This window comes from Eublepharis macularius, chromosome 12 (assembly GCF_028583425.1).
Source record: "Eublepharis macularius isolate TG4126 chromosome 12, MPM_Emac_v1.0, whole genome shotgun sequence".
NCBI classification, from domain to species: Eukaryota; Metazoa; Chordata; class Lepidosauria; order Squamata; family Eublepharidae; genus Eublepharis; species Eublepharis macularius.
This window is the reverse complement of record NC_072801.1, coordinates 14044013-14068103: the sequence shown is the minus strand read 5'-3', so window position 1 is coordinate 14068103 and position 24091 is coordinate 14044013. Positions and strand designations below refer to the sequence as shown.

The 24091-nt window shown below is 47.5% G+C and overlaps 1 protein-coding gene across 1 annotated transcript in view; it reads left to right on the top strand.

Annotated features, from left to right (window-relative positions):
* The first annotated feature begins 5302 nt into the window (after nt 1-5302).
* Nucleotides 5303-24091, top strand: part of SBK1 (SH3 domain binding kinase 1) — a 60458-nt gene continuing 41669 nt past the window's right edge. The window contains exon 1 of the mRNA XM_054995419.1: nt 5303-5364. Coding sequence (XP_054851394.1) covers nt 5303-5364 — 62 coding nt within the window. The remainder of the gene's footprint in view (nt 5365-24091) is intronic.

Genomic DNA, 24091 nt, shown 5'->3' with positions numbered 1-24091 from the left:
GGCGGGGCCACCAGCCGTGTGACCGTTTTCAAGACGTGCCGGAACTCTGTTCCGCTGCATTCCTGCTGAAAAAAAGCCCTGGAGCAAATAAATGAAAGAGATTTCTGAGGCCAGCGGGATTTGACTCCCAAACCAATACTGACTCCGTCCACACACCCAATCCAAACCTGCTGGGAGCCCAACAAAATCCAAGCAATTTATTTCAAGAGAGAGAGATGGAGGCAGTCCAGTTGGTGAGCCACAGAGCATCGGACCAGGTTCAAATCCTTATATAATTCAACCCCCCAAAAGGCACCGAGGGTGGGGGGTGGGGTGGGGAATAAGCCTACAACCAACATCCCTAACAGTACCTCAGAAGAGGTTGGGAAACAGATCAAGTCTATTTCAGAAACATACATAATCCCAACAAACCAGCGTTTTTTTAATAGATAGACAAGACATGGTAAGTCATAAAGAACCAAATGTGTTTCAATGGAATAGTCTTCCTCAGTGATCTCTGACACATGAGTCCTTCAGGCTGCAAGCAGGAGATTCCACTGGTGGCAGTTCCTTTAAATTAAAAAAAAAAACCTTCCTGCAAATAGAAAGCTAGCTCTTCAGGGAGAAAACCCTGAAGCCTCTCTTTCTTAACTTGCTTGCTGTTTTCCTGTTTGCCAGGAGCTTTTCATACACGGTCCATGTCAAAATGTGGACTTCCACCTGCACAGTACATCCTTCCCCCTCGGGTTTCTGCCATCTCACTCTCCACCTCACTGTCAATATAAGGCAGCCATATATGTTCTCAAACCATGCAAAGAGCAATTTTTACCCTTGATTCTGGCTCTTCGCCCTGAAGTTTGACTCTTTCCTTACTTTTGAGACTCTGACAATGAAGATAAAACCCTAGGACAGCAGACCCCAATGGGGCAGGGCCTTTACCCCCTCCAGGTTATTGACAACTCTAAAAACCAGTAGAAATTTTGGGAATTTTGAGGAAGAGTTAATCTAAGACTAATCACAAAATGGCTGCCAAGGGAGGGGGGCCATTCCCAAAAGATTAGGGGAGCTCCCAAGCCAAGCATCTTCCTTTGATGGAAGGAGCTGTTTCCCAGTGGATTCTCCCCTGCAGATTCTATGGTGATGCCTTCTGGGCTCTTCTGATGCACCCCTATTCCAAAGAAGTCAAAAAACCCAAACTGCCCTCAAACTTCAGGTCAAAACCTGTGACCTAGAAACTCAGGACAGCGTCTGTTCCGACGCCATCCTCATCTCACCTCCACCGTAAGATCAGCGAGTGAGTTCGTGAGTCAGGTTTCCATCTATCTGCAGCAGGGCCTTTTCAGTGACAGCTCCACTATAAAGCTATGGGACGCTCTTCCCTGCTAGGTTCACCTTGCTTCTTCTTTCCAACACAGCCAAAAACATTCTTGTTTAATTGATATTTTTAAGATCCCAAGTCCTCTTTTAAAAACTGAAGAGGTTTTTTTTTTTGGCTGTCTTTTAAAAAAATCGTTTCAACTATTGCCTTGGTTTTATTTGCATGCTGTCTGAAACTGGAAAAGCAGTAAGTAATTAAATAAAAAACTCTTCTGGGTGGTTCTCGAAAAGCAAACAAGCAACAGTTCCCTTCCAGAATCCCCAGCTGGTTAGATTCTGTCCGGGCTGTGCACCAAACAAGCCAGGCTCCACCCACAACTCATGACCTCCTGCCCTGCCTCACCCGTCCCGGCTCCACCGTGGTCTGAATCAGCAATGTGGCATACCTGAGCATCAAATAAATGTTGTGAAGTAAGTGTGCATGCCATTCCTCTAAGGAGTTTGTATGTGGTTCTCCTTTCCTGCACTGTATTCTCACAACAGCCTTGTGAGTTAGGTTAGGCTAAGAGAGCGTGACTAACCTAAGGTCACCAAGTGAGTTTCATGCAGGACGAGAATTTGAACCCATGGCTTCTAGATCCAACAACTTCAACCTTTTAAGAGCACACTTGAGCCAATTCATCAAGAGTGGCTCCCGTGTCTTTGTAACAGGCAAAAAACCGGAGTCCACAAACACATGAAGTGGGCTTTGTGCAAGGAAGGGATCTCTTTAAGGTTACAAAATGTGTTAAAAACCTAGGAGGTCCACACTGCAACACTGAAGGGAGTGAGAGATAAATGTTGTATTTGCACCACCAGTTTTTGCCTTGCATTCTGCAAGGGACCCAATAACAACAATAATAGCTGTATTTATATACCATTCTTCTAGACAGATTAGTGTCCCACTCAGAACGGTAAACAAATTCAGTGTTATTATTATCCCTGCAATACAGCTGGGGAGCTGGGGCTGAGAGGAGTGGCTTTCCCAAGGCCACCTGCTGAGCTCATGGCAGTAGTGGGAATCGAACCAGCAGAGTGCTGATTTGCAGCCCAACCACTTAACCATTATGCTACAGCAGCTGTTGGGTTCAAACTGCATATCCCACATGCTGGCCATGGGCAGTCTAAGCCAATGAGCTACAGGGGCGGTTGCCCCAGGCCCTGTGCTGGGGAGGCAACGATGCACAGCGCAATGTGATAGAGGGAGAAGGAGAAGGAGAAGAGGAGAGCTGCACATGCATGCCCTGTCTGGGGCTCATGTGCAACTAGGCTTAGGCAGTGGTGGTGGCTCCCACCTACCTTGCACAGAGCTTACTCCTGGGGGGTGATGGGGGGGCAGTGATTCTGGGGCCCCATCCTGGACTTTTGCCCCAGGCCCCAGAATGCAAAACCAAATTATTCAAAAAGGCTTTTTACTCAGATAGGAGGGCAGTATTGTAGGGAGGGGGTCTCAGATGCTTCGCTAATGAGTTAGGGACCTTAGACTTCACCACTATGTTGCGTTACCTACTATCTGTTGCTTTAAGTATGTACTACCTGTGCTTCATGTTGTCTAATGTCAGTCCTAGAACTGATTGTGTTCTGTTCCAGCAATTCTTAGATCCTTGCTAAAGCCATGTCTTTGTAAACTTGTATTTATTTATCCTATGGCATTGTCTACGGAAATGACACTGTATGGAAATGTCCTTGATACTGATTGTACTAATCTCGCACTATGTAATCCGCCTTGAGTCTCAGTAAGAACGGCGGACTATAAATGACATAAATAAATATGACTGCCCCCATCTCACTGCTCAGTGCCAGCATGATTCCAACTGGTATCCCAAGAATACATCCCTGCCTACTGTGGGCCGGATTCGAGACTGCAGTGGGGTCCTGGGAGGTCTGATGCCCTCTAAGGACTGAAATTTGGTTCAGACAGCTGACCTAGCAGAAGAAGAACACAGAATACACAACACACATGATGGCATTGATTTGACCTACTTTAAGGAGTCATACGGGGTGTGTGTGTTCTCCCATTGATCCCCAGCACTGAGGAGCAACACAAGAGTTGGGTGTTTGATTCTTCACCCTCCCCACACCCTGGTAAGTCACCAGGTTTATTTACTTCATGTATTTATTTACTTCATTTATACTTCACTTTTCTCCCAAAGCAGCTTACATTGTTCTCCTTTTATCCTCACAACGATCCTGTGAGGGAGGTTAGGCTGAGTGTGTGACTGGCCCAAGGTCACCCAGTGAGTCTCCATGGTGGAGCAGGGATTCGAACCTGGGTCTCCTGCATTTTGGCTTGACATTGTAAATGCTGCACCCTGCTGGCTCTCGGGTTGCCAGCTGACCAAGGAAAACAACAGCCCAGGTTGCTCTTGGGCCTTTAGCTGTGGTTGGATATGTCGAGGCAAAGCAGGTAACTTGCTAGCTGTTCCATCTCCAAGCACTGTTTAAGGCACAGCCACGGGGTCTGGTGCAAAAGTTGGCAACTGTTGCCTGGGCTTGGTGGCCCTATTTCTCTGCCTCGAAGAGCAGCCTCATGCATGGAGACACAGCACGCAAAGCTTGATGTTCTGTATCTCCAAGCCAGGTAGAGCGTCACCTTTGACTTTCTGCATGCCCACGGGAAGGAAAGAAACATGGGGATGTCAGACAGTCCTTGGCCCCTCCGGTTGTGTGTGTGCATGCACATGACCTGCAGTCACCTGTTCCTCTTGGAAATCTGTGGACGAACTGGGCTGGTGCTGGGAGTGGAAGAGTTAACCCTCCAGCCTCTCCGTGTGAATCTTGAGCTATTAATACCCACACTGGTTTATCTGTCAGAGAGAACCGGCTGCTCTGTCAAAGAGACAAGCCCTGCAGATCTGGGTCTCTTGAGCGGATCCAGAAGTTAGCCACGGTGGGGAGAAGGAGATTGCGTGTCTCCGGTCAGAGTGGGCTGCCCTGGAGGACTCCGTGGCTGCCCCCCTGAGCTGCTGAGAAGGAACTCTTTTTCATTCTTTCTTTCACGTGCATGCATTCACTGCCACCACACGTCCTCCTGTCCCGCAGGGTGGGAGCGTGGCAACCGGCTTGGTCTACACAGAAGGTCAGTGCCCCCCATCCCAGAAGGTGGTTGAGAAAACTTCCCCTAGGCTCTGACGGGGCATCTGAGAATCTGCCTTTAGACTGGACCACAACCTGCCCTGTCTTCCTTGCCCCCCCCTGCCCCGAAAGAACTGCAGGATCTTTGAAGCACATGGAATGAAGCTGAGCCCCACCAGCCACAGCGTGTGGTAAACACTGGCACACGGTCACCCCTGTGAAGAGCAGAGGAAGCCATGCCTATCTTGAAGGCAATTCTTACCTCACCCAAGCTCCAGTCTTGAAGTTCGACAGCTTCTCTGCTTTCCTTGTTTGGTCCCAAGGTGAGGCCTCACAGAGGGTGTGTGCCCAGAGAAAAAGACCCCACCAGATTTGAGGAGAAAGTCCTAGGAGTGACTTGCCACCAGATTGGGGGACAAAGACACTGATTTTTCTGGAGTGTGGCAGGAAGACTGAGGTTTTGTCAAGCACTGTAGGCACAGCGACTCTTTGAGAGGTGCTGACAGGTGGGGCTCAGAGCTCTGCATGTTGCAAAGGTGAGGAGAATTAGGACTGGTGGGAAATGTCAGTACACGGGTTCTCCTCCGATCACAAACAATAAGGGAGCCCATTCCAGCACAACTGACAATGCAGTGATATTTTTTTTTCTTGCCTGGGCTGCAAACGTTAATCTGTTCCGTGCTGAAGGTTAGCAGGTCAACTCCTGGCCGGGTAGCTTTGCATGCTGGAAGGAACAGCGGGTAATCGGAGAGGCCAAGGTGCAAGATGGATGCTTGACCCGGCAGTTGGGCTGGGACAGCTGTCTGAGGCTTCGGACTTGTCAGGAGAAGATGCTAACACCAGCTGGGAGCGGTCAAGAAAGGGTCAACCCCTTCCCTGCTCCATCAAAGAGATGGACTCCTTCTGCTTCGCCTGCTTTCAGAAAGAAGAGCTGCAGCCTTTACAACCGAACAGGTGGGTCAAAGGGCTCCCCTTACTGTCAGGGATCCTGGCCTATGTGGCCCCCTGTCATTCTTTTCTGCCAACCACAGGAACAGAATTATTGAGACGATATCATGTCCTCTAGCCAGGGCTGCCTTCGGCTCTTAAGCAGAGAGGCACGGGGTGGGGGGGTGGTTCAGCCAATGTAGCAATCTTAACTCCTGTCTGAGTTGTGTGGTGGCTGGTTGTGAAAGCCCTCTGCTTATGCCCAGGCGTGATCTTATCAAGTCTAAGCCCCGAACCTGCAAACAGTAGTGGAGAAACCCTGCTGTACATTAAGCTCTTTCCATGGGGCTGCAGGTCTTGTTTAACCACCATGGAGACAGGGAGCTGCAATCCGGAGACATTCCTTTTCTAAAGCTGCAGGGGGGAAAGCCAGCACAGTATCTAGTTCCTCCAGCTGCCCCCTTGCCACACACAGGGGAAGACATGGAGCCTTGCTTAACACCCATGCTAGTTTCAGGATCTGGTGATCTCTTTAGCAAGGTCATCTCTCACAGGCAAGCGTGTCCACCCTGAGGATTCTTCTGACTTGTTTGGATGCTCTTTGCAACCCTCTCGGGTTTTTTCCTGATCTTTGGGCCCCAGCAAATGCCTGTCCTCCCTTTATTCTGCATCCTGTATACTATGACACGCGGAAACGTATCTCCCAAAGTCTAGTTTATTTGACAAATCCCAGAAGTTCCGTGTGCATCTTCCCAAAGACAGCATCTATTTCTGGAGCCCAGCTTTGGTGCACAAACTAAGAATCAACTCATTACAGGTCATTTCTGAACTTAGGGGCTGCTGTTTTGACTTTTTTTCTGCCTCTTGGGGCATAACAAAACCGGTTCATACATGCAGAAGAACAAGGTAGTGGGACAGCATGCCCTGCTTCAGAGCACAGGTGGCAGATGCCAGGTCTGAATATCCATTTAAACAATCACTGCAAATAGAAAACTGTCGCGGCAGGAGAAAGATTCTGCCTTTTCTCTTCTTGCTGTGCTGGCTTTCTACTTGTGGGGAGCTTTTTAAACACGGGAGAGCACCGCAAAATGGAACCCTCTGCCGGCTGTTTGAAGCCATGCAGACCATTCTCAGCCCTGCAATTACCAGATGCCCCAATCTTGATTCAATGGGGCACATCTAAGCTTTAGAAAGATCCAGGGAAAGGGAGGGGGTGAGGGTCCTTCTCTGCGGAGGGTAGAAGGCACTGATTTGGTTTCTGTGACTCTGGCACAAAAGGATGCTGGGCCTTGGTCTGACCCCGCAAGGCATTTCCCATGTGCTGAAGCCACAGGGACCACAAAACATAGAGAAGGCATCCAGTCACACTCTCTCGGCCTAGCCTACCTCAAAGGGTTGTTGTGAGGATAAAATACAGGGGAGGAGGACAATGTAAGGGGTGGTTGCCAACTTTTCTACCAACTCCTGCTCCAGCACTCTTCCTGGCCCGTTGGTCTGTAAACGGTAGCAGATGAAAATGCTTTCTGTGCCATAAGAAGCTTTGGTGGCAGATTCTTGCTCGCTGAGCTGCTGAACGGGCCAGCCACTGGTCAGTTGTCAACCCAACCCAAATTCCGTGCCTCCGTCCTGCTGCAAACCAAGGCAGCCCCAGACGTCAATCACTGCCCATCCGGTGCCATTTTCTGCCCCGAACTTGCACCAGCAACATCCCTTCCAAATGCTATTCTTCTGGAAATGAATCGCTGAATGGCTTGGTACAGCCCTGAGTAGAGCTAGAGAAGAAGTTAGTTGCTCAAGACAGATTGGCTGACTTTTCACCAGAGGCCCAGTTAATGACATGTGATGAATGAACCCCCAATTCTGGAGCCACCTTCACAGTCAGGAACGCAGGCAAAACTCTGGCAATTAGACAGTGTGCCTCCATAGGTCAGGGTCACACTGCTACCAGTAACTGGATCCGGAGCGGCTTGGGAGTCAGAATTTCAGCTACTTGGTTTCTGCCCATCTGACTGCTGTGAAAGCCACAGGAGTAGGGCCAGTGAAAAAAGCTGACATCCCTACTGGGACTCGGGGCTGCTGGGTGAGAGTCGAGCTTAGTTTCATAGAATCATAACGTTGGAAGGGACCTTTTGGGTCATCTAGTCCAACCCCCTGCACAATGCAGGAAATTCACAACTATCCCCCCGCCCCCCCGCACATATCCAGTGACCCCTGCTCCATGCCCAGAAGATGGCAAAACACCTCCAGGATCCCTAGCCAAACTGGCTTGGGGAAAATTGCTTCCTGACCCCCAAAGTGGTGATTGGCATTACCCTGGGCATGTAAGAAGGGGACACAAGAACTAAGCACTGATGTAACCCTTCCTGCCCTCCCTCTCATGATCTGCCTAGGTTCACAGAATCAGCTGTCAGATGGCCATCTAGCCTCTGCTTTAAAACCTCCTGAAAAGGAGAGCCCACCATCTCCCGAGGAAGCCCACTGAGGGACCACTCTGTCAGGAAGTTCTTCCTACTGTTTAGCCGAAAATTCTTTTGCTTTAATTTCAACCTGTTTCTCCTGGCCGTTTTTCTGCAAAATCATATGGCCAATGGTGCCTTCTGGGGATGCCCCGTTAGGGACGTGGATTCCACCCTCTCTCTTCTGCTCCGCAGTGCAGAGAGGCAGCTGTCATGCCTGTCTGTCTTAGCCCGTGCTTCCCTGCCTCCCGCCTCAGCTCCTGGGATGCGTGCCTGACCCAGCATGCCAGTCCGCAGTGACAGAAAAGCATGATCGCAGACATATGCCTTCACAAGCTGTTGAGGAACAGGCCTTTTGTTTCTAGGCTGCCAGAGGAAGGGGGGGGGGACAAGGAGGCCCTCCTCCCATGCTGCAAGGAGGAAACACCTTTTCACTAACTGCCCTAAAACCTTCTGCCTCCCCCCAGCTCCTGCCTGCAGTGGCGTTGCCATTGTTTCTCAGCACTCTTGCTCTTTGCAACCCCCCCCCCCAATTGCTCCAATTGCTGCAAGTTTCCAACCATGCAGTTTCTCTCGCGGCTGGCTCTGCAGAACCTCCTGACTGAGTTGCAACATTTAATTTCCTCTCTCCTTCCATGCAGCTTAGTGTGGCAATCATAGCATTTCTGGCGGTCTTCCACCCTGATATCAATGAGATCCATACCTAGATTTAGAAAACAATTCAAGTTGACATCTGTAGGGTTCCATCCAGGCACCAAGAGACCCAACAGTAAAGAATTCAAGGTGGCACCTGCAGGCTTCCTTGGAGGTCTTCCATCCAACACAGTAGCTTAATTTGGAAATGTTCCTTCTTTCCACAGCAATCAACTAAGGCCCACGGATGCTTGTTTTGAGAATTGGTGGCATATATCATGTTCCCTGCTCCCAGAATGAAAGAGAAGTAGGCCAAGAAGCCCTTCTTTTTGCTGTTAGTTTGGTTGGTTCTCTTTCAACAGATGCCTGTCTCTGATGGGCAGGCATTGTTCTAAGAGAGCCAGTTTGGTGTAGTGGTTAAGAGGGGCAGGGATCAGGTTTGATTCCCCACTCCTCTGCTTGAAGCCAGCTGGGTGATCTTGGGTCAGTCGCAGCTCTCTTAGAGCTCTCTCAGACTCACCCACCTCACAGGGTGTTTGTTGTGGGGATAATAATAGCATACTTTGTAAACTGCTCTGAGTGGGCGTTAAATTGTCCTGAAGGGCAGTATATAAATCAAATGTTGTTGTTGTTGTTATTAAGAAGGATAAGGAAGCCCTAACCAGGAAGAGTGTTGCAAAAATAACAGCAGAGAATAACAGTGGCATGCAGCTGAGAACAACCAGATGACACTGGAGGGTTTTTTTGGGGGGGGGACATCTTGCATCTCCCTAAAACACTATTTTTATTCTGGAAAACTGACACAGGGAAATTTTCAGTGCAGTCCAATCTAGGCCTCTAGGATAATTATGGGGCCAAAAATATGTGAGCTTGTCCTCTCCTCCTAGTAACCTGTACCTCTCAGACTCAGTTTGCCGTCTTGAAAATGGGTGCAGTGGCCATTTGTTGATCAGCAGAATTTGTGAGCAATGACCAGATAGAAGATGATAAAGTGCCCTGAAATTGAAAGTGCCATATAAATTAATTATTAATTGTTATTCTTTCCCATTCCTGGCATGCACTAGCTCTTGGCAGAGAGAGAAATTACTCAGATCTTAACACCGCTGGCTTCCCTCTTCCTTTCTTTGTGTTTTTTTTCCCTGGGATGATGGAAATCAAAGCTATTCAAGGAATCTTTGGATACCACCAGGGCTTTTTTTCAGGGGGAACGCGGGGGAACGGAGTTCTGGAACCTCTTGAAAATGGTCACATGGCCGGTGGCCCCGCCCCCTGATCTCCAGACAGAGGGGAGTTGAAATTGCTGTCCACGAGGGCAATCTCAACTCCCCTCTGTCTGGAGATCAGGGGGCGGGGCCACCGGCCATGTGACCACTTTCTCCGAGGGCAGCCCACTGAGTTCCACCACCTCTTTTCCCAGAAAAAAAAAGCCCTGGATATCACCGTGCAAAATTCTTGTCATTCTGGCACCATTCTAACAGAGCTGGGGAATTTGTGTCTGTGTGATACCAGTTCTGGGGGGAAGATGTTCCTTCATTTAAAGAACATCATGATCTGCATGCAGAAAAGTAGCTGTCAGGAAGAGCACTACACTAGAAACATTCTCCTTGACAGCTAGTTCTCTGATTGCAAGGGATTCGTTTATTGTCTGTATAGCCTGCCTATTTAACACCTTAGTGAGAATGAGATCCAACACAGGTGTGTGAATTCAGGGTTAATACATTGCAAGGACCTCCTAGAGCACAGAGACACCCTGTGCATCCCCTATGTAGGAAACCACACATGCATACCACAGCCAAGGCTGCCAGCTTTATTACTGGCTCAACTCCTGCACCTTTGAAGGAGAAACATAGCAGGTCAATATTTTCCTGGCATGGAAACTAAGGGATAGGCCAATCTTTTCCAGGGCTACTTTTCAGCATTGCTAAAGGAATAAGAGTGGGGCCCGTGCAATGAAGTTGGCAGCTTTACGCTTCCACCCACCCGGCCTCAACTCGTAGCTTCTGTTCTACTGTTTCCCACTTAGCTGGGCTGATAGCTTTGATTCATGACCTCAGATAACTGAGATGCCACAGGCTTTTAAAGGAGCTGATTGGGAAGGGCATCGCAGGGTGGGGGGCTGAGGACAGGAGTCAGATTCAAACAAGCCCTTTAAAAAAAGCAGAAATCAGCTGTTTTTTATCTTCAAGCAGGTGTTGGATCTGAATTTTCTTTAAATGTTCATTTCTTCCAGTCAGCTGCCTAGCTGAATCAACAAGATGCAACAGGAGTGAGATCAAAGGGGAAGAGAGAGCAGGGGGTAATCAGATGTATGCGTCAACCGATTGAATTTGGTGGGATTTACTCATGAGTAAATGCACAGAGGATCAGCCTGTTACTGGCCTGGGCTGCCAACTTTTGAAGCAGCCCTTTTGCATATCATAGAATCCTAGAGTCGGAAGGGGTCATACAGACCATCTAGTCCAACCCCCTGCCCAGTGCAGGATCAGCCTAAAGCATCCCCGCCAAGTATTCATCCAGCCTCTTCTTGGAAACTGCCAGTGAAGGGGAGCTCACCACCTCCCTAGGCAGCTGATTCCACTTTTGAACTACTCTGACCATGAAAAAGTTCTTCCTAATATCCAGCCGGTACCTTTGTGCATGTAATTTAAGCCCGTTGCTTCGGGTCCTACCCTCTGCTACCAACTGGAACAGCTCCCTGCCCTCCTCCAAATGACAGCCTTTCAGATATTTAAAGAGAGCAATCATGTCCCCCCTCAACCTCCTCTTCTCCAAACTAAACATTCCCAAGGCCCTCAGCCTTTCCTCGTAGGGCTCAGTCTCCAGACCCCTGATCATCCTCACTGCTCTCCTCTGCACCCTCTCGATTTTGTCCACATCCTTTGTCCACATATGCAGTAACTAGACAGGTGACAGCGTGCTCTGATTTTACTTTTAGATGTTTTATACCCTACATTTCTCCCGAATGGGGACTCCAAGTGGCTTCCAACATCATTGTCCCCTCTGATGTTATTTACAGCATCCTGACTTTGCAGTCTGGCTCCATACTCCTTGGCTCCCCCGGTACAAGTGTGTGGAGGGGAATTACACAGCCTGGCCCCATCTTGTACATCGGTTATGTTCCTCTCGCTGCATTTAGGGGTGAGGGATGGCTGACTTTCACCTGCAGTTATGTCACAGTACAAGAGCTGGATTAGGGCCTTTGGAGGGCCAAGAAAGACAGTCAGCAGCAGATCCAGGTCTGCAGAATGCCTAAAGAAGGCAAGAGGGCAATTTGGAGATGGGAAACAGTGATGGGGAGGCAGGCTGCACCCTCTTCCTTGTTATTTCTTGCCTGCACTCCCATCTCACACGATCTTCTCCCCAGCAGATGGGTGGATGGGGGGCACGCATGGGAGATGGGTCAGGTGAGAGAGCAAGGAACGGTCACACATCCTTTTATGCTGTCTGCCATTCTCTTCCAAACTGTGCTTGAATTGATGGGGGAGGGGATCTCAATGAATTATGGCCAAATCAGTGGCCTCCCCATGTGGTGGTGGAGAGTACCCTCAAGTTACAGCTGACTTATGGTGACCCCTGGCAGGGTCTTCAAGGCAAGAGACCAAGAGAGGTGGTTTGCCATTGCCTCCCTCTACAACTTTGTTGGAGGTCTCCCATCCAATTATTAACCAAGGCCAACCCTGCTTAGCTTCTGAGCTCTGACAAGATCAGGTTCATCTGGGCTATCCAGGTCAGGGCACCCTCCCCATAGCCTTCTAAAAACAGTAGGTAAGAGGGTGGTCGTAAGGGGAGCTGCCTTCTGTAATTTGATTGACCAAATGATACCCTTGATTAATTCCAAATCACATTATTTACCTTAATTCCTTGCAAGAGGAAATGGTTCAGCTAAGATACATGCTTGCTTTTACATAGGCTTGCACTACCTAAAAAAAACCCTCATAGTTCCCCACCTTCAAAACAATGCTGTTATTTCTGTGCAGATATATGAAAATGTAATGAATTAGATGAGCAATTAATCAACAACTCCAGCAAGATTTGCTTAATCAGGCAATGTCTCTACCAATAATAATAATGATGATGATGATGATGATAAATACTAAAAAGCATTTCTGTATACACACAGAATGAGCCACAAGGAAACTTGGAGCCTGTAGCCAAGCAACCTTCTTCTTCACTTCCACCAGACTTTGAGTGAGAACAAAATATATCCATTAGGGGAGAAATCCTAAGCAGTAAGTCCTATTTTACTCAGTAGGGCTTACTCAGGAAACTGTCTTTAGAACTGCATCAATCCTAAAGAGAGTTGTACCTTTCTAAGTCCATGGAAGTCAATGGGCTTGGAAAGATTGCACTGTTAAGCCCAGGGCTTTTTTTCTGGGAAAAGAGGTGGTGGAACTCAGTGGTGGAACTCAGGACCGCACAATGACGTCACTTTGGGTCAGCTGGAACAAGGGAGGAGTTTTTTAAAGTTTAAATTGCCCTCGGCAAAAATGGTCACATGGCCGGTGGCCCCGCCCCCTGATCGCCAGACAGAAGGGAGTTTAGATTGCCCTTCACGCCGCTCTGGAGGTCACGAGGTGGGGCCACCAGCCATGTGACCATTTTCAAGAGGTGCCAGAACTCCGTTCCACTGCGTTCCCGCTGGAAAAAAAAAGCCCTGAGCCTAATTCTCACACTTTCTAATCTTCTCTGGTTAAATAAGCAGCTGTCAACCTAATCCATCCCAAATTAATTGCCAGAGCTAATTTTGGAGAAGGCATCCCTCTTGCAAGATAAGCTCTGAAGCATATAACATACAAAAGCTAATAACCAAGGCAAGAATTCATCTGAGCATATACACAATATTGGCTATGCACTTTTTTAGACAGAGAGGGGAGACTTGTTTTCTGCCTTCTCACAATGGCTGCCACATTGTATCTCAAGACAACAGCCAGTGTTTTGGCTATATTACCACTACGTAGGCAGACATCAAAGACACAAGAGCCCAGCCAAAATAAAGGCATTGGCAGCTTTTCAGGCTTGAGCTAATCCTTGGAATTATGCACGGCTTTTTTTCAGCTGGAACGTGGCGGAAAGGAGTTCCAGCACCTCTTGAAAGTGGTCACATGGTTGGTGGCCCCACCCCCTGATCTCCAGACAGAGGGGAGTTTTGATTGCCCTCTGTGGCATGGAGGGCAATCTAAACTCCCTTCCGTCTGGAGATCAGGGGGCAGGGCCACCGGCCACGTGACCATTTTCGCCGAGGGCAATATAAACTTAAAAAACCTCCCCGCTTGTTCCAGCGGACCCAAAGTGACGTCATCGTGTGGTCCTGAGTTTCACCACTGAGTTCCACCACCTCTTTCAAACCAGACAGATTGCTAAAGCTGCCCCCCACATTGGAACACGTGTAAGTAAGTTTTTGTGTCATCCGCGTGTAATTCGTATTGTGTGGTTCGGCTCTTAAGGTACAATTTGGTGGAAACTCTCTTTTGTGGGTGAGTTGAGAAAAACGCTATGCTTTTGGCAATGAAGTTTTCTCAGACTGAAATATTAGGACTGGAAAGTTGTCAATTCCTTTATTTTGGCAGGGCCCCTGCGCCTTTAATGTCTGCCAAGTGGTGACAATTCAGCATTTGACCCTTTTCTGACATGGAGCTACACTGAAAGGAATTAGTCACCTGCTGACGTTTTGCTTGTTTTAAAGTTTGGCAACTTTCAAAAAGGGAGAAAAGTTGGTAACGCTAGTGAGAAGAGTTCCATCTGCAGATCATCTGGGTAGAGAAAGACCTATTCTCATCACTTGGTAACTGAGATCCTTTAACTGGAGACACTGGGGATGGAACCTGGGACCTTCTACATGCAAAGCAGAGGCTCTTCCACTGAGCCACCCTCCCATGAGTCTAGATCACTGCTAGTTGCAGACTTACTGCTGAGTGAGGGCAGGGATTCATTTTCATTTGAGCCCCCAATCACAAACAGGAGAGTGTCTGTGAGCATGCACAAAGTGCCTTTCTTGATTGCACTGATGTATTTACAGCTTGGTTCATTGCATTCGTGGGACAGGGAGCAGGGGGCAGAGTTCTTGGGTGACAAGATCATTTGTGCCTGTTGCCCCTCTGTTTTGAAACTGACTGATACACCAGGTGCTCTGCAAGCCTGACCTGGAGCGGTAGTTGCTGGTGTGCCGATCTCCTTCCTGAGATTTGCAAAATGAGAGGTGTTGACACACTTGGTCTATTTCTAGGCTGCAAAGTGAACGTTGCCATCTTGGTCCCTGCCTGCCTGTGCTGACAAACTAAGTTAAGCAGGAGCTGAGAAAACAGCTGTTCATGTGATAGGACTTGGGGGTGGGGGGAAAGCACACACTCACACACCCCGTGGGAATGGCGCACACACCGACCCTCTCCCTTCCTCGACCAGCCTGCATTTTCAAGCCCTGCCCATGCTTCCAGAGCAGCTGTGAAGCTGTTATACAAAATAGTTAGCCACGAAATGAGGCTGTGGTCAGATTTCAGGGTAAAGCTGTCAAGGAGACAGGCAGCACTGTCTTTCAGCTCTCACTTCAAGCCACCAACCAGGACTTTGTCTGCAACCACGCTGATGTACCTTATTCATTGATTTCTTTTATACTCTGTGTTTTTCCTCAATGGGGCCCCAAATGGCTTACATTGCTCTCCTCACAACAACCCTGCGAAGGAGTTTAGACTGAAAGTGTATTACTGGCCCAAGGTCTCCCAGTCTGCTTCCATGTCAGAGTAGGGATTCAAACTAGGATCTCCCAGATCATAGCCTGACACTCTATCTGCTATGCCACACTGGCTGTCTGAGCAAACCGGACAACCACAGAAGGTCTAAGTTCATGACCTTATAGGGCTGTTGTAGGGATAATTCAGATTTTGGAATTCTGAATTACCTGATCTTATTTCACAGGTGAAACCAGGGTTTTCAGTTCCTTTCCCTTGAACTGTATGCCCCTCAATGATCCTAGGAGTAAGCCATGTACTGTGGTAAAATAAAATAAAAGAAGAGCCTTGATGTGGCCATAGATCAGGTTGGATCGATATACTTTTCCATACAGTGTTTGATCCATATTCATCAATATATATGTGCACCAGTAAAACATCACACAAAAACATACTATTCTACCATTATTGCTTTTTTTGCTGTGTTTTATTAATGGCCTCGAGCAGACAACATGTCGGAGGATCCAAGAAGAGATCTCCAAAAAAGATACAAGAAACCAAAATAATTAGCATCATAAAATATACCACCAATCTTAAAATGCTCGTTATAATGGAACACTTAGCACAAAAGCAGGGATGTTGTAGAGTCTCAACTGACACCAGCTAAAAGCATAATTCAAAAGCTTTGTGGAGTACAAATAATTTCAATTTCTTCCAGAAAGCTTGAAGAGATGGTGCCAGTCTGACAGCAGATTAGCATCCTGTTGTTTTACTTTGTGGTTATTTCAGATGCGGTGTAACCTTCACTTGAACGTTTTCAAATGAGAACTGTAATCCCACCTCCCAAGAAAGTTTGAAAAAATATTGGGTCTTGAGATTACTTGGTAAAATGAACAAACAATCCATGTACCTTTGCAATACATTCAGTACACACTAGCTTGCACTCATAAAGAAAAAAGAGAGAACGGTTTACCTATTTAAACAGGATATGACTGATGCAAAATGTAAATTGTAATCCTCAACTCTGCTTTAACTATATATCTATACTGGGTGAGGAGGGTGGAACGGGGCTCGGACATTTTCCTGCAATGAGCAGAAGTGACAGTAGATGGCGCTTCAGTCTCAAATTCTACAACTTGAAAAATATATTATTTGTAGCCTTTTATTTTTTTTGTAGCCTTGGAATGCCCCATGGCACTGTTTTGGAGACCAACAGGGCTGAGTGTTGCTGTATTCTTTGATTTGGGAAAACAGCCACCCCTGAGAGTAGATTTTTAAAAATATATCTTGTAATAGAAAACCAGGCACCAAAGCGAACCAAATCAGGACAATCGTATAAAAAGCGTATCTGTGACTCTTGCATGGTGGATTGTGCCCTTTCGGAGCCATCCATCTTGCATGCTGCTGCCCTCCAAATAACACCCCCGAGGAAGTGATTAATTCATTCATTAAGCTTGTGCCCCAGTTCTAGACAAGATCGGCTCTCAAAGCCAATTAAAATCCATCTCAAAGATAAAAACGAGAGACCCGTGGCGTATAGGCAGCTGCCTCCTGGCAGCGGACCGTGCAGCCTGGGTATCTGCCTCTTCTCCATCTGTGAGCAGAGCTGTCCGTTTAGCCCAGAATACTCTTCGGAGACTGGAAATGGCTCTCTGAGGTTTTCTGCAGCAGAGGAAGGTCTTTCTTAAAATCTCAGTCCCAACCAAGTTTCTTTTCAAAGGGAGGTGCGAGGCTGAACCCAGGAACTTATGCACACAACAGAAAAATATATGCTGTACCCAGGGCTTTTTTTCAGGGGGAACACGGTGGAACGGAGTTCCGGCACCTCTTGAAAATGGTCACATGGCTGGTGGCCCCGCCCCCTGATCTCCAGACAGAGGGGAGTTGAGATCGCCCTCCACGCCAGGGCAATCTCAACTCCCCTCTCTCTGGAGATCAGGGGGCGGGGCCACCAGCCATGTGACCATTTTCTCCGACGGCAACCCACTGAGTTCCACCACCTCTTTTCCCAGGAAAAAAAGCCCTGGCTGTACCTCTGCTTAATGACTCCCTCCATGAAAAAGGCAACAAACATTGTGCCCTATTGCTCAGAGATAAATTGCCTTTACCTATGGAAATCCCACTTACATCTCACGGCCTCCATGAATCGGATATTTATCCATGTTCTCAGGAATATGGGCCACAGAGGCAGTATTGTGCAGTGGTTACACTGCTAGTCTAGTATTTAGGAGACCCCGGTAAAATCCCTACTCTGCCATGGAAGTTTGCTGGGTCATCTTGGGCCAGTCACACGTGCTCAGCCTAACCTACTTCACAGGGTCGTAGTGAGGATAAAGTGAAGAAGCTGAGAATGTTGTATGCAGCTTTGGATCACTGCCGAGGAGAAAAGTGGGGTATAAATGAAGTGAAGAAATAATCGTCATGCCCCTATTTATCCTCATAGTAACCCCATGAAGTAGGTTAGACAGGGAGAAAATCACCTTCTGAGCAGAGCAGAGATTCAAAGCTGGGTTTCTCTTATGCTGGTCTGACACTTTAACCACTACACGACAGAGGTTCATGCAACGGTATCACGTAGGACTATCTCTTCGTCCCTGAATCCTCACGTAAAAAGAAATTCCCCGAACACACAGAATTACAGTGTCACAGCCAGGGCTTTTTTTCTAGGAAAAGAGGTGGTGGAACTCAGGACCGCACAATGACATCACTTTGGGTCAGCTGGAACAAGGGGGGAGTTTTTTAAAGTTTAAATCACCCTTGGCAAAAATGGTCACATGGCCGGTGGCCCCGCCCCCTGATCGCCAGACAGAGGGGAATTTAGATTGCCCTCTGCGCCGCATGGCACGGAGGGCAATCTAAACTCCCCTCTGTCTGGCGATCAGGGGGCGGGGCCACCGGCCATGTGACCATTTTCAAGAGGTGCCGGAACTCCATCCCACCGCATACCTGCTGGAAAAAAGCCCTGGTCATGGCGAAGGATACGCTAGAATCCTTCTCTTTGACATCCAGTGGTTAGCCCCCCCTCACACTGCAGGCAACATAATGGTACAATTGTGAATTACACTAAAATAATCACCAACATCTCTCCAGATCAGTAATTCTTCAGTTGTGGCTGAGATCATGTGAGATTGGGGCATTCAGTTACCTCCTGAAGCAGTGAGGCTGCGGAACTGCCCAACTTCAAAGGGGGCTGCCTGTCGACTCTGTCTGATTCTTTCTTCCAGCCTTCCAAGCAGCTTCCAGCTGGGTTTGGGAAACCTTGCTGAGAGCCAAACAACAAGTGACGTCTTACACAGGTTGGACACTAGTCAGCTTCCCTCAAGTTTTGATGGGAAATGTAGGCATCCTGGTCTTGCAGCTGTAATGGAGAGCCAAGCTGTAAAACCAGGGCGCCTACATTTCCCATCAAAACTTGAGGGAAGCCGACTAGTGTCCAACCTGTGTAAGACGTCACTTGTAGTTTGGCTCTGAGTCTCTGCGTATGATGAAGTTGGAGCCTTCAGTCTTTCCTGGTGCAGCAGAATCTCCTGCCTTCAGAGGAGGCTGTCTGTCAGTTCTCTGCATGAGTCGCTTCTTTGGGCTCCCTTCCTCCCTGTCAGCAGGAGAATCTACATCAGGGATTCACAGAGAGGCATGCTAAGCATGGGCAATCCATACCCACTCTAACAAGCCTATTGGGCTATAATTCAGTGAGAACTGCAGAAGTAACGACAGGCACACAGGAAAAAAAGGGATGTCTAGAAATATGTATTAGGATTCAGCCAGGCAAGCAACTTTGACCTTCCCTTTTCCCTGCAAAGCCTATAATAGCCTCTGTCCCTCCCTGCTGACTCCAGAAATATCAGCCCAGCAAGAGAGGAGAGAAGAGGCAGGCAGGACACAAAGGCCCGCAGGTTCGGTACGCTGGACAGCTCCTCAGTCACAGCACAGCAAGGGGCCTCCCTTCTTTGAGCCGCCTGTGAATTCGGGCAATCCTGTGAACACCACGGCTGCTGATATTTTTATCCATTCATACAACCCTCTCAAGAGCCGCCATGTTCATTCCCCATGCAAATAGGCTACACATGGCTTGCTCTTGGCAATTCTGCACCCCGCCTCTCTTTCCAGGCTCAGGAACCCTGGAAACATATTTATTTATACCACGCTTTTCTCCCCAAGCAGCTTGGATCCTTCTGCTCTCCTCCAGTTTAGCCTCACAACAACAACCCTGTAAGGTAGGTAAGGCTGAGAGTGACTGGCCCAAGGTCACCCAGAAAGTGAGTTTCCATGGTGGGGGGGGGATTCAAATCTGTTCAACACCCACTTCCCCTCTCCATACCCCACCCTATGCAATCACACCTGCCATTGTCATTCCCTGGCTATTGTCATTTGGCTTCTGAAATCACTCCACTCTCCAAGATATACGGACAGATGGACTCACAGTCTAGCTGACTCTGAAGAAGTGAGCTGTGGCTCAAAAGCTCCTACCCTACCACAAACGTTGTTAGTCTTATAGGTGCTGCTGGACTCTTGCTCTTTTCTGTTCCTAGTCTGACACTCTAACCACCATACCACACCAGCTCTCATTTGATCAAGGTGATAAAGTAGGGTCAGAAACCAGGGTCAGGAGAAACTCGGATCGTGGCGAAAGAGACCTCCCAGGGGAAAGTGGATAGCTAAGAAATATTAAATTACTCGAGTGGTTAGGGTGTTGGCCTAGAATCTGGGATTCCTAAGTTCAAATTCCTACTCGGAATGAAGCACACAGAGAGACCTCGGGCTGCTCCTTCCCTCTCAATCTACCTTACAGAGTTCTTGTGAGGACAAAGGGGGGCATGCATTCTGCCGGAGCTCCTTGGAAGAAACGGGGTAAAACGAGACAGACTTGCCCGAGACATTAGGGCTGTCAGTTGCTACTGATGAAGGCACGTCAGTTGCCTGGTCGGCACAGGGAGGAAAGAATAAATATATTTTGTGAAAATGAGGCTAGACGTTTGAGCAATCCCACGTTTACAAAACCAATTGTATATCAAATGCCTCTTGGAGATGTGGGAAAGCTGTTTGGTGGCAATATACACTTGTGGACAGTCAAGAATGGAGAGGCAAGATATTTGCTGTTGTTTCTGAGGCTGTGGAGAGTCTGTCTCAGTAAGGACGCAGGGCTTGCATAAATTGGTATTATGCCTAGAAGGCTCGGAAGGACTCACACGTCAGCGCTGAATGTGCTGATAGCGGCTAGGATTTTAACTGTGCAATCCTGGAAAGCAGCTAAGTTGCCCAAGAATGGGTGAAGAAGGGTTATTTTGTGATGTTGATGAATAAATGTTCCATGTGTAAACACATTTGAGGGAACGGACTAGAAACCAGCAATCTTTATATCAGTGGCAAGCACAGTATTAAATATTGGAACAATCACAACAGAATTAGTCACGTACCGAATGAATACTAAGCAACTAAAGGACGCCAGATGAGTAAGGATCATTTACCTAGAGCTTGATTTTTCCACTATTAAGGTAGCCAAATAAGCCAAGCCTGATTTGAGTTTAAACCTATTATCTTCTCTCCTTCATCTCCCTCTTCGCTCTTCCACTTTTTATCTTAGATGGAGGATTTCTTATATTGTAATGGGGGATTCTTTTTGCAATAAGACACACTGAATGTAGCTTCATAAAAATTTTGCAATTTGATTTGGAAATACAAGTTCAGGCAATATAAGAAAGAGCAGCTAGTGAGTGGCGTCACCAGGGCTTTTTTTCTGGGAAAAGAGGTGGTGGAACTCAGTGGGTTGCCAGCACAGGGGGCAACTCCTGGTGGGAGGTGGTGCCCTTGGTACCACATCTGTAAAGTGCACGCACACTCCCAGGAACACACAATGACATCATTTTGGGTCAGCGGGAACATGGTGGAACAGAGTTCTGGCACCTCTTGAAAATGGTCACATGGCCAGTGGCCCTGCCCCCTGATCTCCAGACAGAGGGGAGTTGAGATTGCCTCAGGGGCGTGGACGGCAATCTCAACTCCCCTCTGTCTGGAGATCAGGGGGCGGGGCCACTAGCCATGTGACCATTTTCAAGAGGTGCTGGAACTCCATTCCACTGCGTTCCAGCTGAAAAAAAGCTCTGGGCATTACTATATAGGGCACAACTGAACACAGGATTCAATCTGATACTCACCGGATTTATCTGAGCCTCGACTACCTCTCTCAGCTAGCAGCTATGGATGAACTGCACCCATTGCAAGATGAACAGCCTGCACCAAACTAAGAAAGGGAAAAATTACTTGCTGAAAGGAAGGATTCTCTCTCAGTCCTTATTCAGTCTGAGTCTGTGGGAAATTTGCAAAAGAATTCCAATTCAGGCAGCCTTTAACTGTGAAAAGACCTTAGGAACCTGAAGCAGAGCTGACAATACCATTCATTTGATTTACCGTTATAAGATTTACCTATATTGGGCGGATGGGGCGGGGGGGCTGCTGGAAAATGGTGCAAAGAAGAGTTAATTCCCCACCCTTTCCCATCATTATGACTCTGATGACAACTGCTCCCTCTTCTACCAGAGTGCCTTTAAGTAAAAAAAACAGGCTCGATATCAGCAAATCTGATCACAGATCTTTTGCGTCATGCGTAGTTCGGCTTTGAGACCCGGTGACCATGTGTTCTCCTCTTTGAAATGCAAAGTTCCAGAGCAAAATATCAATTCCTTCTCCTTTTTCTTTATTTTTTACTGTTAACTGTTGGAACATATCTCTGTGAGGTCTGTTATGTACTACGAGGCAGCCAGTCTCTGCCATACAGTGGATTTCCCAAATTTTATTTCTTTCTTTTAAGAAAATAATAGAGAGACCTCCAACTGTGCTCCTACGCATCCCAAATCATGCATGGTAAATATTATACATCTCAAGAAGCTGCGATCATTTCGGCAGCTCTGAGTAACAGGAATTTCTGAATGTGGCTCTTGATACTAAAAATAATTCAGAAGCAAAAAGCAGGTGGGGAAGAATATTCCTGCACATGTCAAGGAAACAAGTCGTTTGCACTGTCAGGCTGATTTCCAAAAAGGGGGAAAGAAAAAAAGAAGTCTAATCTTCTTAGCATAGCAATGGTTGGAGCAGGCTATTTTTGGTAATACAGAGACTGGTGCTCAGTATTCACCTGTTCTAGAGCCACACACAAGGCCCAAATTCATATTATATAAGGGATCTGTAGCTGGGTTCTTTGATATGCGGTTCGATTTTAAAACACAGCCACTAGGGGTGGGGGGATATATATCAGGGCTGAAGGGTTTGCGGGGGGGAAGGAATTACCTCCTTCAGTTTGTATCATTTTCCTGATCAAAATGGCCCCCTTCTCAGAATTGATTTTAGTATCGGCAGGGGGAAAAGACAGGCAAAGAGAGTGTTCTTCATATTTTTTCTTCACTAATGCTTTCTTACTTTTTCTTCCTTGCTTATCTTCTTACAACCTGGGGGAGAAAGACTGTTTTCAGTCTCCATTCCCTAAAACTCCAGATTTAGGGATCAGGACTGATCAGGGATGTCTTAGATTTATGATCCAGAGGAGTCAGCATAAGCTTTCGAGAGCCACAGCTCTCTTTGTCAGATGCATTTGATGAAGAGAGCTGTGGCTCTTGAAAGCTTATGCTACAATAAAGTTGGTTAGTCTTAAAAGTGCTATTGGACTCTTTACTATTTTACTACATTTATGAGAATCCAGAAATTTTCAGAAGAAATCACAGCCTCGTGGTTCATCTAGTCAGGGATGGACTGTGGTCACTTGACTTCCAGGGAAAGTTCCCAGTGGGCCAACGCCCTGGCGGGTACCAGGATCAAACAGAATGAAGCCCTGATAGATCTGTTTAGAACTGCAGGGGCCACCAGCCTGTCTATTCATTCCAGATCCTATTCATGACATATCTTACATCACAAACTGAAACAACACCCAGCTACTACATCCACCTTGTCCAACCAAATGGGCCAACTTGCAACAGAACAAACCCATCTTTATTTGCTGATCGGCTCCCAAGAAAAGTGACAAGACTTTCCAGTTTTCCAGTGAAGGGGATGGCTGCTCAGCTCAACCACCTGCAATCATCAATGCAAAGTGTCAGTCAACAAGATTTCATTGTCTAAATAAAATTAGCTGTTACGGCAAAGAGTTGCAGAACCAACATACGTGGCAATGCTCTCTCTGTGGTTATACACCCAAGGAAGAAATGCAATGGTGTGCAGATGCGACAAGAGGCCAGCGAGGGCACTGAATGTAGATGGGCCCACCAGCAGGAGGAGAGAGGGGCTTTCTGCCTTGATTCCTCAACAAGATCGACAGCATCCCTTTGGCAGGCCGCAAATCAGCTTTGCTGATCCAATGATGACGTGTGTTCTGGTCAGGACCGGGAATGACACGATGCATTGATTCAGCAATACATGTCTACCTGTATTTGTAGAGAAACAGGCAAGCAAGGGAGGGTGCACATGGAATTCCCAGAAGGTCACCCAACCACACATTGATCTGATCTGGATGTGCTCAACTTCAGCAAAGTAGCAATGCTGTGTGCTCTTTTCTGGGGATGCTTCCTCACCCTTCCAGTTGAGGTCTATATCACTAAACAGGCAAGCAGGGATGGGGGTGGGGAGGGGGGGGCGATAATTCTGTGTGATGTGCAGAAATGCTGAGAGAAAAAGAAAGAGAAAGTATATGGTGGATGGTCCAATTTCCCAATTGCTTTCGGGGGTGGCTGGAAATGTAATCAATGAAATATACATGTAGGACTTGGGAACTGGAACAATGCAGTCCTCAGCAGAGATGCACCCAAGTCCACAGGGCTTAGTAGGATATAAATGTTTGTTTAGATCTAAAGGCAATGATAATTACTTCTGAGTAAACATAAGTATTTATTATTATAATTGCACTTCACAGAATCATAGGTTTGGAAGGTACCTCTAGGGCCATCTAGTCCAACCCCCTGCACAATGCAGGGAATTCACAACGATCTCCCCCCACACTCTCAGTGACCCCTGCTCCATGCC